Raw genomic sequence first — 12,321 nt, forward strand, 5'->3', positions numbered from 1 at the left:
CTTGTTTTAGCCCAAAGGTTTCTAGGGTGTCGAATAGTTCTTTTTATTGGGTAATACGGAGCAAGTGTCTCAGGTGACTGATTTGGCCTGCCTTTCCATTGGTGGTGCCTTGCCATCTTCCTTCGTGGCCGCTCAAAAAAAGAAGCAGCAGAAATCAGCAAAAAACATTTTGAATCCAGTCAGCAAGAAAGTACAATTCATTTTTTTCTGGGTAAAGAAAAAAAATGGTTATATTTAAAAGCAGCTGTACAATACATGTCCTATCCATTAAACAATACATAGCAGTCCAGTCAATATTCTTTCTGTTGTTTACAGTCATAACAATGAGGAGGAGGCAGTTTTTTAAACCACATTCAGCTCTGGAAATGGTTTCCGAATCCCAGTATCCTGTATCATGCAATTGAATTGCAGAGTTGAAAGAGACCCTGAGGGTCATCGAGTCCAACCCCCCAGGAGATTGGCATAAGTCAAGTGTGGTTGCACACACACTGCAGGCAGCCCTCTGTTTACATGGGGGGGGGGGTGTTGGTACGTTCCGAGGCACCACACGCATTGATGAAATCAAGTATAATGGGAACGCATTAAAAAAGCCTGCAGACCCCCTGTTCTGCCCACACCCCACCCTTTCAGTGATGTTTCAGTCATGTATTTATGGCGTTTCCAGGTCACTTCTCAGATCAGTGTGATGCGCCTATATACTCGGTCATGCACATATTGAACGCACGTGCTGCCTGTATATCTTTCAGACACATTTAAACGACATCCTCCCAGCCCACTCAAAGAATTATGGGCACTGTAGTTTTCATAGGGTTGCTAGGAAGTGTAACTCTGTGAGTGGTAAACTACACTGCCCAAAATTCTTTGAGGGAAAGAATGTGCTTCAAATGTGATTTAAAAGTGCAGCGTGTAAGAACTGGTTGTTCTCAGGAATATGCTGGGCCAGTTACTTTCCCTGCCCTTCAATTTCCCTTCAACTTCCAGTATTTTCTTTTGAGGGGAGGTAGAAGCCATGACTATTAAAAGTACTGTACCGTAGTACTGTATAAGAGTGCCATAAATGTGTAGTATGGATGTGACCCTTGTGCTTTGTATGTGATCTTAGCTCTTTGCAGGTGGATCTGCACTCTTTGTTAAGTAAGTAATACTGTGGTTATATTTATTTCTATGTGTAATATTTTATTTCTCTAACACTAAAAAGCTTTGTTATTTTCAGAAAAGCTTTAAATTGAATGCTTTAAATATGGGTGTTTGGGATTTTTGATATGTATTTTTTTAATAAGAATTTTATTGGCTTTTTTGATATGTAATGTGTACACATTGTATGAAATCATGAAGTTAGTTTTTTTAATGCTATAGAGTTCTATAAATGTGCATGCAATGCAACTGCTTCGCACGTGCGTGTATTTGTATGAGAAGCTCTAGGCAAATGTGGATGGTTATGTAGAATGCCTACGAATGAAATCATTAAGTTTATTTTTTTTATGATATGGGTCATAAACGCACTGTGGTGTGTGTGTGGTTTTGAGAAACAAGCACGTGCACGTAACTCTTGGCCAATTGGAAACTGAGCAAACTTCTTGCCGAGGGAGCCCCTGCGTCATGGGAACGCACTGCTTGCGCGAATCCCTGTGGCAACCGTCCTCCCTCCTCCCTTAGCTCCACCTCTCCCGCTGATCTTTGATTGGGTCCTCGGGAGCTTCGCCCTCGAGGCGGACTGGATTTGGCCTCTGCTCGAAACTTTCAAAGGAGGAAGGAAGTGGCTGGAGTTTGCAACAGGCAACTTCTTGCGATCCGGAGCCGCCTCCCTCCCTCCGCGCAGTTGGATCTCCCAGGTGCATCCCGTTAGTTTGGCATGCAAGCTGAGCAGCACCAGAAGGAGGAGGAGGAGGAGGAGGAGGAAGAGGAAGATGAGGAGCAGGAAGGCAGCGGGGGCCCTGACAGCGCTTTCGAGAAAAGCCCCTTCCAGCTGACTGCTGAGGATGTCTATGACATCTCTTACGTCCTGGGCAGGGAGCTGCACAAGCTCAGCAGCGAGCCGCGCGTGGCCGTGCCCTCCAAGGTGGCCCAACTGCAGTTCAAGATCGTCAGCATCCTGGAGATGCTGGAGGCGCTGGTGAATGAGACCAACCTGACGGTGGAAGCCCTGAAGATGGAGAGAGACAGCTTGAGAAGAGAGGTGGAGGGGCTCCGGGAGCAGGCAGCCAGCGGAAGCACAAAAGAGGTCTGTCCAAAGCTGGGACTGAGGTGTTGTTGTTGTTGTTGTTGTTGTTGTTGTTGTTGTTGTTGTTGTTGTTGTTGTTGTAATTTATTGGATTTATATCCCACCTTTTTTCTCCAAGGACCTTGATTTGGTCACACAGTTCTTCCCCTTCTTCATTTCATCCCCACAACAACCCTGAGAGGTAGTTTAGGCAAGAGAGTGCAGCTGGCCCAAGGTCACCCGGTGAGCTTCATAGCTGACCGTCTCCCACAATCCGACGACCCAGTCAGACGCTCTCACCACCACATTGTGAGATGTACAGGGCCATAGCTCAGGGAAGGGGCTTTTCTCGAAAGCGCTGTCAGGGCCCCCGCTGCCTTCCTGCTCCTCATCTTCCTCTTCCTCCTCCTCCTCCTCCTCCTCCTCCTCCTCCTCCTCCTCCTCCTCCTTCTGGAGCACCTGTTTTGCAGGGAGAAGGGCTCGGGTTCATTCCCTAGAATCTCCAGGCAGGCTGGGAGAGTCTTCAGCAGTGAGCTGCTGTCAGTCAGTACAAAGACATTGCTGAGCTAGAGGGACCCAGGGTGTAGCTTGGTATAAGGGAACTCCTTAGGTTCACATCACATTTCTTATTACTGTTATATATTTATTTATACTCTGCCTTTTCCCTTGATGGGGCTCATTATCACCATCATCACCATCAGTTTGGAGATGCAAGAGATGCCTCTGTCATATCAGTCATGCAAGTGCTGGAATGAGTTACTCACAGGGGGAAAAGGAAGGAGCGTCATCCCTGCACAGAGGCAGGCAGTTCTTTCCAGTGTCCCACAGCTGAGTGGAGAAAAGAGAACTGACCAGCTAAGCCAGCATTCTGCACCTAGCCAGATATGCCTGGTAAAGGACCCCTGGACGGCTAAGTCCAGTCAAAGGCGACTATGGGATTGTGACATTCATCTCACTATCAGGCCGAGGGAGCCGGCGTTTGCCTGCAGACAGCTTTCCGGGTCGTGTGGCCAGCAGTACTAAACTGCTTCTGGTGCAATGGAACACCGTGACAGAAACCAGAGCATACGGAAACACCGTTTACCTTCCTGCCACAGCAGTACTTATTTATCTACTTGCACTGGCATGCTTTCGAACTGCTAGCTTGGCAGGAGCTGGGACAGAGCAACGGGAGCTCACTCCATTGCGGGGATTCGAACCGCCAACTTTCCGATCAACAAGCCCAAGAGGCTCAGTGGTTTAGACCACAGCGCCACCCGCATCCTGCACCTAGCCAGATATGCCTCTGGGAAGATCGCAATGTGGCAGCCCTCTCCCCTGTTTGCAGTGTCATAGCTCCATGGCAGATCACATGCAAGAGCAGAAGTGAAAATTATGCACATGGTTGAACTTTATTACATTTTTATCCCACCCTTCCTCTAAGCTCAGGGTGATGTCCACTGAGGAGTGGGAATCTGTGACACACACACCTTCCAGACAGGGCCGATGAGAGGGAGCCAGACTATCTTGCATATGTTTTATGTGATTCTCAAAAAAATTATGTTTTGTGTGCAGTGCACACAAAATTCTGAATTACAGCTTGCAAACTTGTGCCGTGAACTGAGCATTTCCGACTCTGTGCGATTGTTTGCGCCTGTGCTTTGATGGTATAACGCTGCAGTCTCATCTTTTGAAGTGCAGCTGCAATTGTGCATTTTTGTAAGAGAACACTGTGTGAATGCAACAAACTCATTGCATGATGCACATTGTGCTGTGTCACACATGCAAATTTAATGTTTAGAGTGTGTGGTTAGTTCGGTAGCAATCGTGTGGGTGTTTGCATAATTGATATTATTCATTAGGATCTTAATATTCTCATCAGGTATGAATGTTAACATATTTATCATTACCACTAAAATGAGACCACACATTTATTTTATATGCTATGCATAGATTTTTAGCCAGTCTGCCCTTGCTGGTGCCCTGCTTTCAAATGCTCCTGGCCTACAACGCCCAGCCTCCCCAACCATTGACTATGCTGGCTGAAGCTGATGGGAGTTGGAGGCCAACATTCAGAAGACCACAGGTTCCCCATCTCTGGCATACATCAGATCTCTTGCACTTTTTCTTCACAACAGCCTTGTGATGTTGACTAGGCTGAGAGGGAGTGCTTGACCAGAGGAAAGTGCTTTATACCAAATCAGATTCTTGATCTACCTAGTTGTTTACAATGACTGCCAGTGACTATCCAACATCCCAGAGGGTTTTTCTAAACCTGCCTGGAGATGCCAGGGATTGAACTGGGAATCTTCTGTACGCAAAGCAGATGCTCTGTCACTGAGCACAGGCATTGAACTCCAATCTGCTATTCCTGGTCCTACTCTGAAACTACGTGTTTGTGAATTTTTTTGAAGTCCCGCAATAGAAAGTGATTCACACAAATTTTACACTTTGCAATCAGTCCTAAAAGGAAAATTATTATTATTATTATTATTATTATTATTATTATTCCTATTTTACAAAAATTCAGGGATGGAGAAAGGGGAAATAAAAACAGGAAAATATATATGGAAAAAACGGAGTGTTGGACTGGAACCTGGGACACCAAGGCTCAAATCCCTACTCAGCCTTAAAGCTCACTGGGTGAACTTGGGTGTCTCCATCTAGTCTACTTCACAGGGTTATTCTGAAGGTAAAATGAGAATTTAAGCTCCTTGGAGTGATGGAAAGGTGGGATATAAATGTAATAACATAGCAGCACAGAAGTCAGAAGATAAGTGACTTTCCAAAGGCCACCCAGGGGTGCATGGCAAAGCTGGAATTTGAACTCAGTTCTCTCCTAGCTTTCAAATTCAAACAGCTGACCTGTGTGTTTATATGCTGCAGTGTGTACATCATTCTTTATTATAAGCATCCTGGCCCTTGCCAAGCTATAGGAATGGAGCATTAAATACCTGATTTTTTTTCTTTAAGTTTCGTATAGGATCTGCAACAGAATGTTGAAGTGTATCCTCCTGGAAGAAGCTCAAAGGGACCATAGGGTTAAGGTTGCAGCGTTTCCGACTTTTTAGTTTAGAGACAAGGCGACCAAGAGGCAAAAGGATAGAAGTTCATAAAATTATGCATGGCATTGAGAAGGTGGATGGGGGAAAGTTTTCCTGGAATTCGTGGGCATCCCATGAAACCGCATGTTGGAAGATTTAGGGCAGATAAAAGAAAGTACCTCTTCACTCCCCCAGGAGACAGTGATGGCACCAACCTGGATGGCTTCAAGAGAGGATTAGACAAATTCATGGAGGCTACTAGCCACAGTGCCTCTGCTGTGCCTCTGTGGTTGGAGGCAGCATGCTTCTGAATACTAGTTGGAGGAGAGAGGGCTCACGGGAATCTGGTTAGTTGCCGTGAGAACAGGATGCTGGGCTAGCTGGGCCATTGGCCTGATCCAGCAGACTCTTCTTATGTTCAGATTCCCTCCCATTTCAATCAATCAATTTATTTATTGCATTAGCCGTATGGCCATAGCACATTGTGAGAGACCAGGGAGTGACCTGTCGCGATTATACATAGAATACTATGAATACAATTAGAACATTGAGTGTAAAACCCTCCCATTTCCATTTTTTATTTTACAACTGGCATTCCCACACTACTGAGTGTGCACAGATCTGGGTGGGTGTGTGTGTGTGTGTGTGTGTGAAGATTATCTTGTGCACCTAAATGTCAGGGATCTCCTCGACCCTGTCGATGCCTTGCTCTTGTTTCTCCATGGGCCTCTTTTTTCATTTTGTAAAATTTATATACCACTTGATTGTAGGGGTGGAACCATCAAAGCAGTTTACAAAAAAGATAAACCAATAAAAATGATCACTAAGAAAATTACAACCATAAATTATAGAAAGTTCAAACCACAATTAAATAGACTAACACAGATTAAAACTCTGTGTTAAATTTTCTAAACATCTGGGTTAGCTTGTCTAGATCAGTGTTTTTCAACCACTGTTCCGCGGCACACTAGTGTGCCGCGAGATGTTGCCTGGTGTGCCGTGGGAAAAATTACTTTATATATAGTCAATATAGGCACAGAGTTAAATTTTTTAACATTTTCTAATGGTGGTGTGCCTCGTGATTTTTTTCATGAAACAAGTGTGCCTTTGCCCAAAAAAGGTTGAAAAACACTGGTCTAGATAAGTGGCTGCTGTAAAGAATAAAGTCACCTGCCTGATGTCAATAGGCAGGGAGTTCCAAAGTGTCATTGCTGTCACACTAAATGATTGAGTTCCTGCTTATGTGGTGCCTGTAAAAGTGCCAATTCTGCTGATCGAAATGGTCAAGCAGGCACAGGTGCTGCCATTTTGTTTGGCTGCACTTCTCTTGGCATGCCCCACTTGAGTTTTGCTGTTGTGCTGCCTTGTAGGTAAACCTTGGCCCCAACCAGGTGATCATAGACCTCACGGATGCGAACCGCCCACGATTCACGCTGCAGGAGCTGAGGGAGGTGCTTCAGGAACGCAACCAGCTGAAGGCCCAGCTGCTGGTGGCCCAGGAGGAGCTGCAGTGCTACAAGAGGTAAGCTGCCAGGTTATGGCTTTTTAAAGGCAGTCCTTTGGAACATCAAACAAATTGTCTTTTGCCTGCTGGAATGCAGACTTACCGTACTGGACTGTGCAATTATTTGCAGTTTGTGAGCAGCTGAGGAATTAAGCTGTATAGCTCTGATTTAGACACCAGGTAACACTCATCCATGTGCTATTGCTTGACTGATAGTGGCCCTCTAATTTCACAGGGTTGGGGCTGGCTGGAAAGGAAAAATAGGGGAAAACCTAAACGGAGAAGTGGAAGACAGGGCGGCAGGGGGAAGCAGAAATGGACAGAGGAATAGAGGGAGCCTTCAGGATTCTAGTAAGCGTGATCTGTCCCTCTTCCAGCAGCCTACTGGGCTGGGTTGCAGCGATGTAGAGAGTGATAAGGATGAGTGGGAGAGGTTCTATGTGAATGTGTGTATGAGAGAGAGAGAGAGTGTGTGTGTTGTGTCAGAAAGAGATAATATCTTGGTGGTAATAATAATAATAATAATAATAATAATAATAATAATAATAAATATATTATTGATACCCTGCCTATCTGGTTCAAACAGAAATGGAAGTAGTGAGTGGGCTTCCAATATCAATGTTCCATTCTTTGAAACAAAAAATTAGAACCGGTCAGATCAATGGACTAGACTGTGGATGAAGCCGGCTTCCGGTTTGGTGCCGGATAATGGCGGAGTGGAGCTGAATCAGCTCCAGTCCCCGGGGGGTTTTAGGGGTCTCCTTGTCTGCGCCAAGGGCCCCTTAAAGCCACGGGAAGAGCGTCCCGTGGACCGCGGCCTCGTGGGTCCCAGACGTGCCGTCTCTGCTCTTGATTGACCCTCGTAAGGGGGGGAATTCAAGCGAGCGGAGCTACCGACACGGGACTGAAGAGGCGGATGCACCCCCCCGGGAGATCAAAGCAGCAATTCTGCCAGACCTGAGCACCAAGCTTTTCCTGCTAACTTCAAAGAAAAAAGAAGAACCCCGGCTGCTGTAAGTACGGGACTAATTGGATTTACATTTGAATAATTGGCAACCGGGAGGGATGATAAAAGGAAGCCCGTCCCTCTCCTTTGTTGTGCAGAGGAGGTAATTAAGCTTCAAGCGGCTGCAGCTGCATCACTAGACACAATGTTGCTACGAAGCATTTTGACAGAGAAGATGGATTAAATCCCAATTTGAGGGATTGAAGATTTTGGAAATATCTCTTCTGTGGCTTTTGGAATTATTTTTGGCACCCTGTCTCAGGGAAAATGGCGTTGGAAAACTAATACGCAAGATGGAAAATTACTGACATTTGACACCCTTTGTTTTCTCCAACCATGCTTGCTTTCGCTTTTAAACTGATTCTAGATCCGGGTATTACCCAGGAACAAAGAACAATCCTTCTGCAATTGGAGTTTGTGAATCGGAAAATGGACTGGTTAGGACGTAATTTCAAAGAAATCTGTTGTGGAGCAGGAGAGACCAGCCAGATCTGGGAGAATTTTGATAATTTGGAAGCAGATTTCTCCAGGGAACTGGGGGAGGTGCTGGTGAAATGGGACGAATTGATTCAGCAACCCCAGGTAAATGGACGGCCCTGGTGTAGTGAGAAACACAGGGCTGATGTTTTGACTGGAGCTACGAGATTCAGTCTCTGGAGTGGGAGTCCAGAGATGAAGTTGAGAAGATTTTTGAAGACACAAGTGGAAGGAAACCAAAATTGCGAAATGGAGTTGCTGGGAGAGGAGAGCTGGTGCCTCTTGAGGCGCCCAAGGAGGAGATTTATAAATTTTAAGATGATACTGAACAAGGACAACAGAGGGGAATGTAAAGATGAATGGTGGGGGGGCATGGGAGAGAGCAGAAAAATGGTGAGAAGGGGAATAGGGTGAAAATGATAAAAATTGAATTAGGATGGATTTATGGTACCCTGAAGATAGTGTGTTAAGATTTTAGGATTTTGATGTTAAGTTTTAAGATTTTGATGCTACGATTTTGGGAATTTTGAATTAGTGAAGAGATATGTAACCAATTAATAGCAGCAGCTCAAGTGAAAAGAAGTATAAGATTGATTTAAGAATTATTTCATGATACTATAAGATGTTAAGTTTTTATGATATTACAAAAGGTTGGATAATGAATTGCAATGTTAAAAATGGATGTTACCAAAGTATATTAGTATTGAAGGCAGAGGAGGGAAAGCGGGGGAGGTCCCTATAGAAGGTCAGAAACTAGATTTTGTTAAGTAGTAAGAGATAGATTGGTGTTCCAGTTTAGGTATGTATTGGTTTTGGTTTTGTTTTAATTGTTTTCTTTGTTGATTGTGTTTATGTAATGTGTTTTTTTATTGTGTTAATGTTGGTGTTTATGTTATGTTATGTTTTTCTCTTGTTTTATTGGAAAATAATAAAAATCTTATAAAAAAAAAAAGACTGTGGATGAAGCCTCCTTACAGATCAGTTTCAGTGAGGAACTTGAAATTGATTTTGAAATTAATACATAGGTGGTGCTTGACCCCTAGAAACTTAGTGTTTCACCCATGATCATCACTGAATTGTTAATGAGGCTGCTGTTCATGGGTGTTTATTTCCACGTATGGTGGGACTGCACTGAGGTAAAAGTATTTTGGTTATTATTTTTTGCTGAAATTAATATAACAACACAGAAATAAATTGAGGTAGCACCAGTGTTTCGTAAACTGAATATTTTTACAGAAGATAACAAACCTAAACAGTAATGAACTTATTGGACATATGTTACAAGCTGCAAAGATTGTTATGATTGTTAGTTAGGTATTGGAAAGATCTTTCCAGTGCTGTGCTGTCAAAATTGATATTGAGTGGTACAGAGACAGCATTCACATGTCACGTCAAAGTTTAAAGTTACTGAGCTAAGTTGCCAAGATTCTTTAAGGTGGGTGGGGGGGAAGTCATGTACCGTATTGGCCCGAATATAAACCGCACCCAAATATAAGCCACACCTTTAAAATTGGGGGGGGGGGAGGAAAAAAAAAGAAAAAATACCCGAATATAAGCTGCTTCATTCCTCGCTGCTCCTGGCTGCATACGCGTTGCCGGCGGCCCTTCCCCTTCCTTGCTGTCTCCCTTCCCGGCCTTGGAGGAGAGGACGGGGGACTACGCACAGGGCGGGCGCTGCTTTGCCGCATGCTCCTGGCTACATAACGTAAGGTCATGAATATAAGCCGCATTTTAATTTTTCATGGTCAGAATTTGGGGGAAAAGTGAGACTTATATTCAGGCCAATACGGTAGTTTAAAATATGCTTTAAATCTATGGTGTGCCTGTGACCAGTTTCATTCTTAATGATTACAAAAGGGTACATGGCGTCCACAAGGGGCATAACCCCCTATCTTTTTCTCTCTCGTCAGTGGCCTTGTTCCCGAGAAGCAAGACTGGGGTGATCCCTTGCAGAAGGCTCCGGCTGTGGGAACCACTTCAGATTTGTGTCAAAGGAGGGAAGAAAAGACCACCATCAAGCGATTGTGAGTTCTTCTGCTGTAGTTGTGGGCCAAGGGCAGGAAAGAAAGCCTAGGCGGTCCTGTTGGTCTGTTTATTACCAGGGGAACCTGAATCTACCTTCAAGGTAACACCATTATTAGAATCAACTAAAACAGGCATGGAGAACCAGTTGTTGTTGCACTACAATTCCCATCATCACTGACTCCTGGCCTTGCTGGCTGGGGCTGATGGGAGCTGGAGTCAGTCCAACATTCATCTGAAGGGTCTCAGCTCCCTCAGCCTCACTTTGGCTGCGCACGTCTGTTCCCAGCAGTGAAATGGGCCTGTGCAGCCAGCACAGAATCGAACCCACCTCCCACTCATCAGCTGGCGCCACTCCATCAGAGAGATGTCAGCTGATTGACAGGTGACTCTGCTTCTTGGGGGGAAAAATGGACTTGTGGGCTAAATATGTCCTCCCTGGTGGGCCACGTTTGGCCTATCGCCCTCCTGCAGTAATTCACCTACCACTGCACAGTCCGGGCTGTAGCTCTGTGTGGCAAAGCAAGCAAAAGGTCCCAGGTTCAATCCCAGCATCTCTAGGTCAGACTGGGGGGTGGGGTGAAGAGCCCCTGTCAGTAGACAATACTAATCTAGATAAGCCAATGATTGGCCTCGGTAGTCTCTACTACAATCATAGGGTTACATGTCTATACTCCCCCCACGGAATGGGATGACAGTGGATCACTGGCCTTGGCATGTGCCCCACTGTACCTCCCTTTTATGGTGGCCCTGGCCCTAGTTGTTGCCTCACTGCACTTGGGTACCTCATCCTCACTCACCATCTTCTCCCCCTTCCAAATGCAGGTTTGCTTTTAAAAAGCCTCGATGAGGAGCCTCCTTTGTTGAGCTTTGAAGGCCCCGGGCTGTAAGGGAAGCAAAATCTGGAGCAAAAACTCAAGGACTGCACTAGTTGAAGGCTGTGCTGGTTGTTTACTGCAACGGCAGGAAGGTTGGAGCACTGTGTTCCTGTGCAAAGTTAGCATCCCTTTCCCTGTCCCAAGTTCCTTGTTGGTACGAAATGTTTCTCACCCTTATTATGAGTGCGGCCGTCCTACTGGAAAGGCTTGTACGCAAAGAGTGGAATAAATTGGTACACACCTTCGTTTCTTTAATCATTCTGAGGTTTGCCTATTGATTTGTTGCTTTTCACAGGGTTTACTTCACAGCAGGAAAAAGAACTATTTGTCTGGACTGTGCACGCCTATTAGATCATTTCTGTATTTCTGTATTTATTGTGAAGGTTTACAATCTGGCTTTCAATTGAATGATACTCATCAGAGCAGCTTGCAAGGGACAGGGGCGGTGGTGGTGGCGGTGGTAGGAAACTCCCTGCAGCTGTTCCTTCTTTCCCACAAGCCCAAATGCTCGCACATGGCAAAAAAAAAAATGACCTCACAGACAACACTCAAAAGCAGCTATCCCATTCTGCTACCCTCTAGGTGTTGAGGACTTCAACTCCCATTAGGCTCATCCAGCCAGCCAATGGCCAGGGATGATGGGAGTTGTAGTCCAATGACACCCAGTGAGAACATGGTCAGAGACAGCTGGGAAAGGGTGAAGGCAGAACCGCAATGCTGGCTAAAGCAATCAATTCATCATTAATAAATACATCGCTTTATTTATTTTCTTATACAGAGAAATATTATTTTATTCAAGGTGTCTTTTTTTAAGATTTTAAAAATACATTACCAAGTCAGGTCCCATCTCCCTTTGCCCCACCCCACCCCACTTGCTGCTCAAGCACACAACCAGGATGTCACAGTATTCGTGGACAGACACACTCCAACTGTCTCCCAGAGCCTTGGATGCAGCCAAGGTCCAAGAGCACTCGGTGCCAGCTTGAGGAGCACACCCAAAATCAGGAGTGGGAAACCTGATGTGCCCCAAATGTTGCTGGACTTTGCCTCCCAACAGTGGCACCAAACAGGGCAAGTGATCTGGAGTGATGAGAACTAGATCCCAGCAACATCTGGGGGCCACAGGGCCACCACCCTTGCCCTAAGAGATATACTGCAAGTACCTATTTAATCCCACTACATCTGATCAGAGGTGTGCCAAAGGTGCCTGT

General features: G+C 45.3%; 1 protein-coding gene across 1 annotated transcript; it reads left to right on the forward strand.

Moving 5' to 3' along the window:
• The first annotated feature begins 1,631 nt into the window (after positions 1-1,631).
• On the forward strand, positions 1,632-11,363 carry RILPL2 (Rab interacting lysosomal protein like 2). The gene is made up of 4 exons (XM_033135958.1): positions 1,632-2,221; positions 6,594-6,745; positions 10,121-10,234; positions 11,058-11,363. The coding sequence occupies exons 1-4, from the start codon at positions 1,853-1,855 to the stop codon at positions 11,080-11,082; spliced, it is 660 nt and encodes a 219-aa protein (XP_032991849.1). The 5' UTR covers positions 1,632-1,852; the 3' UTR covers positions 11,083-11,363.
• Positions 11,364-12,321: the final 958 nt, after the last annotated feature.

The sequence above is a fragment of the Lacerta agilis genome, chromosome 17 (assembly GCF_009819535.1).
Source record: "Lacerta agilis isolate rLacAgi1 chromosome 17, rLacAgi1.pri, whole genome shotgun sequence".
Classification (NCBI taxonomy): domain Eukaryota; kingdom Metazoa; phylum Chordata; class Lepidosauria; order Squamata; family Lacertidae; genus Lacerta; species Lacerta agilis.

Bases quoted from the DNA above. Each gene is read 5' to 3' on its own strand.
- RILPL2 (XM_033135958.1), top strand. From the start codon at position 1,853: ATGCAAGCTGAGCAGCACCAGAAGGAGGAGGAGGAGGAGGAGGAGGAA. The intron at 2,222-6,593 runs GTCTGTCCAAAG...GCTGCCTTGTAG, and splicing joins CCAGCGGAAGCACAAAAGAG to GTAAACCTTGGCCCCAACCA. The intron at 10,235-11,057 runs GTGAGTTCTTCT...TTCCAAATGCAG, and splicing joins AAGACCACCATCAAGCGATT to GTTTGCTTTTAAAAAGCCTC.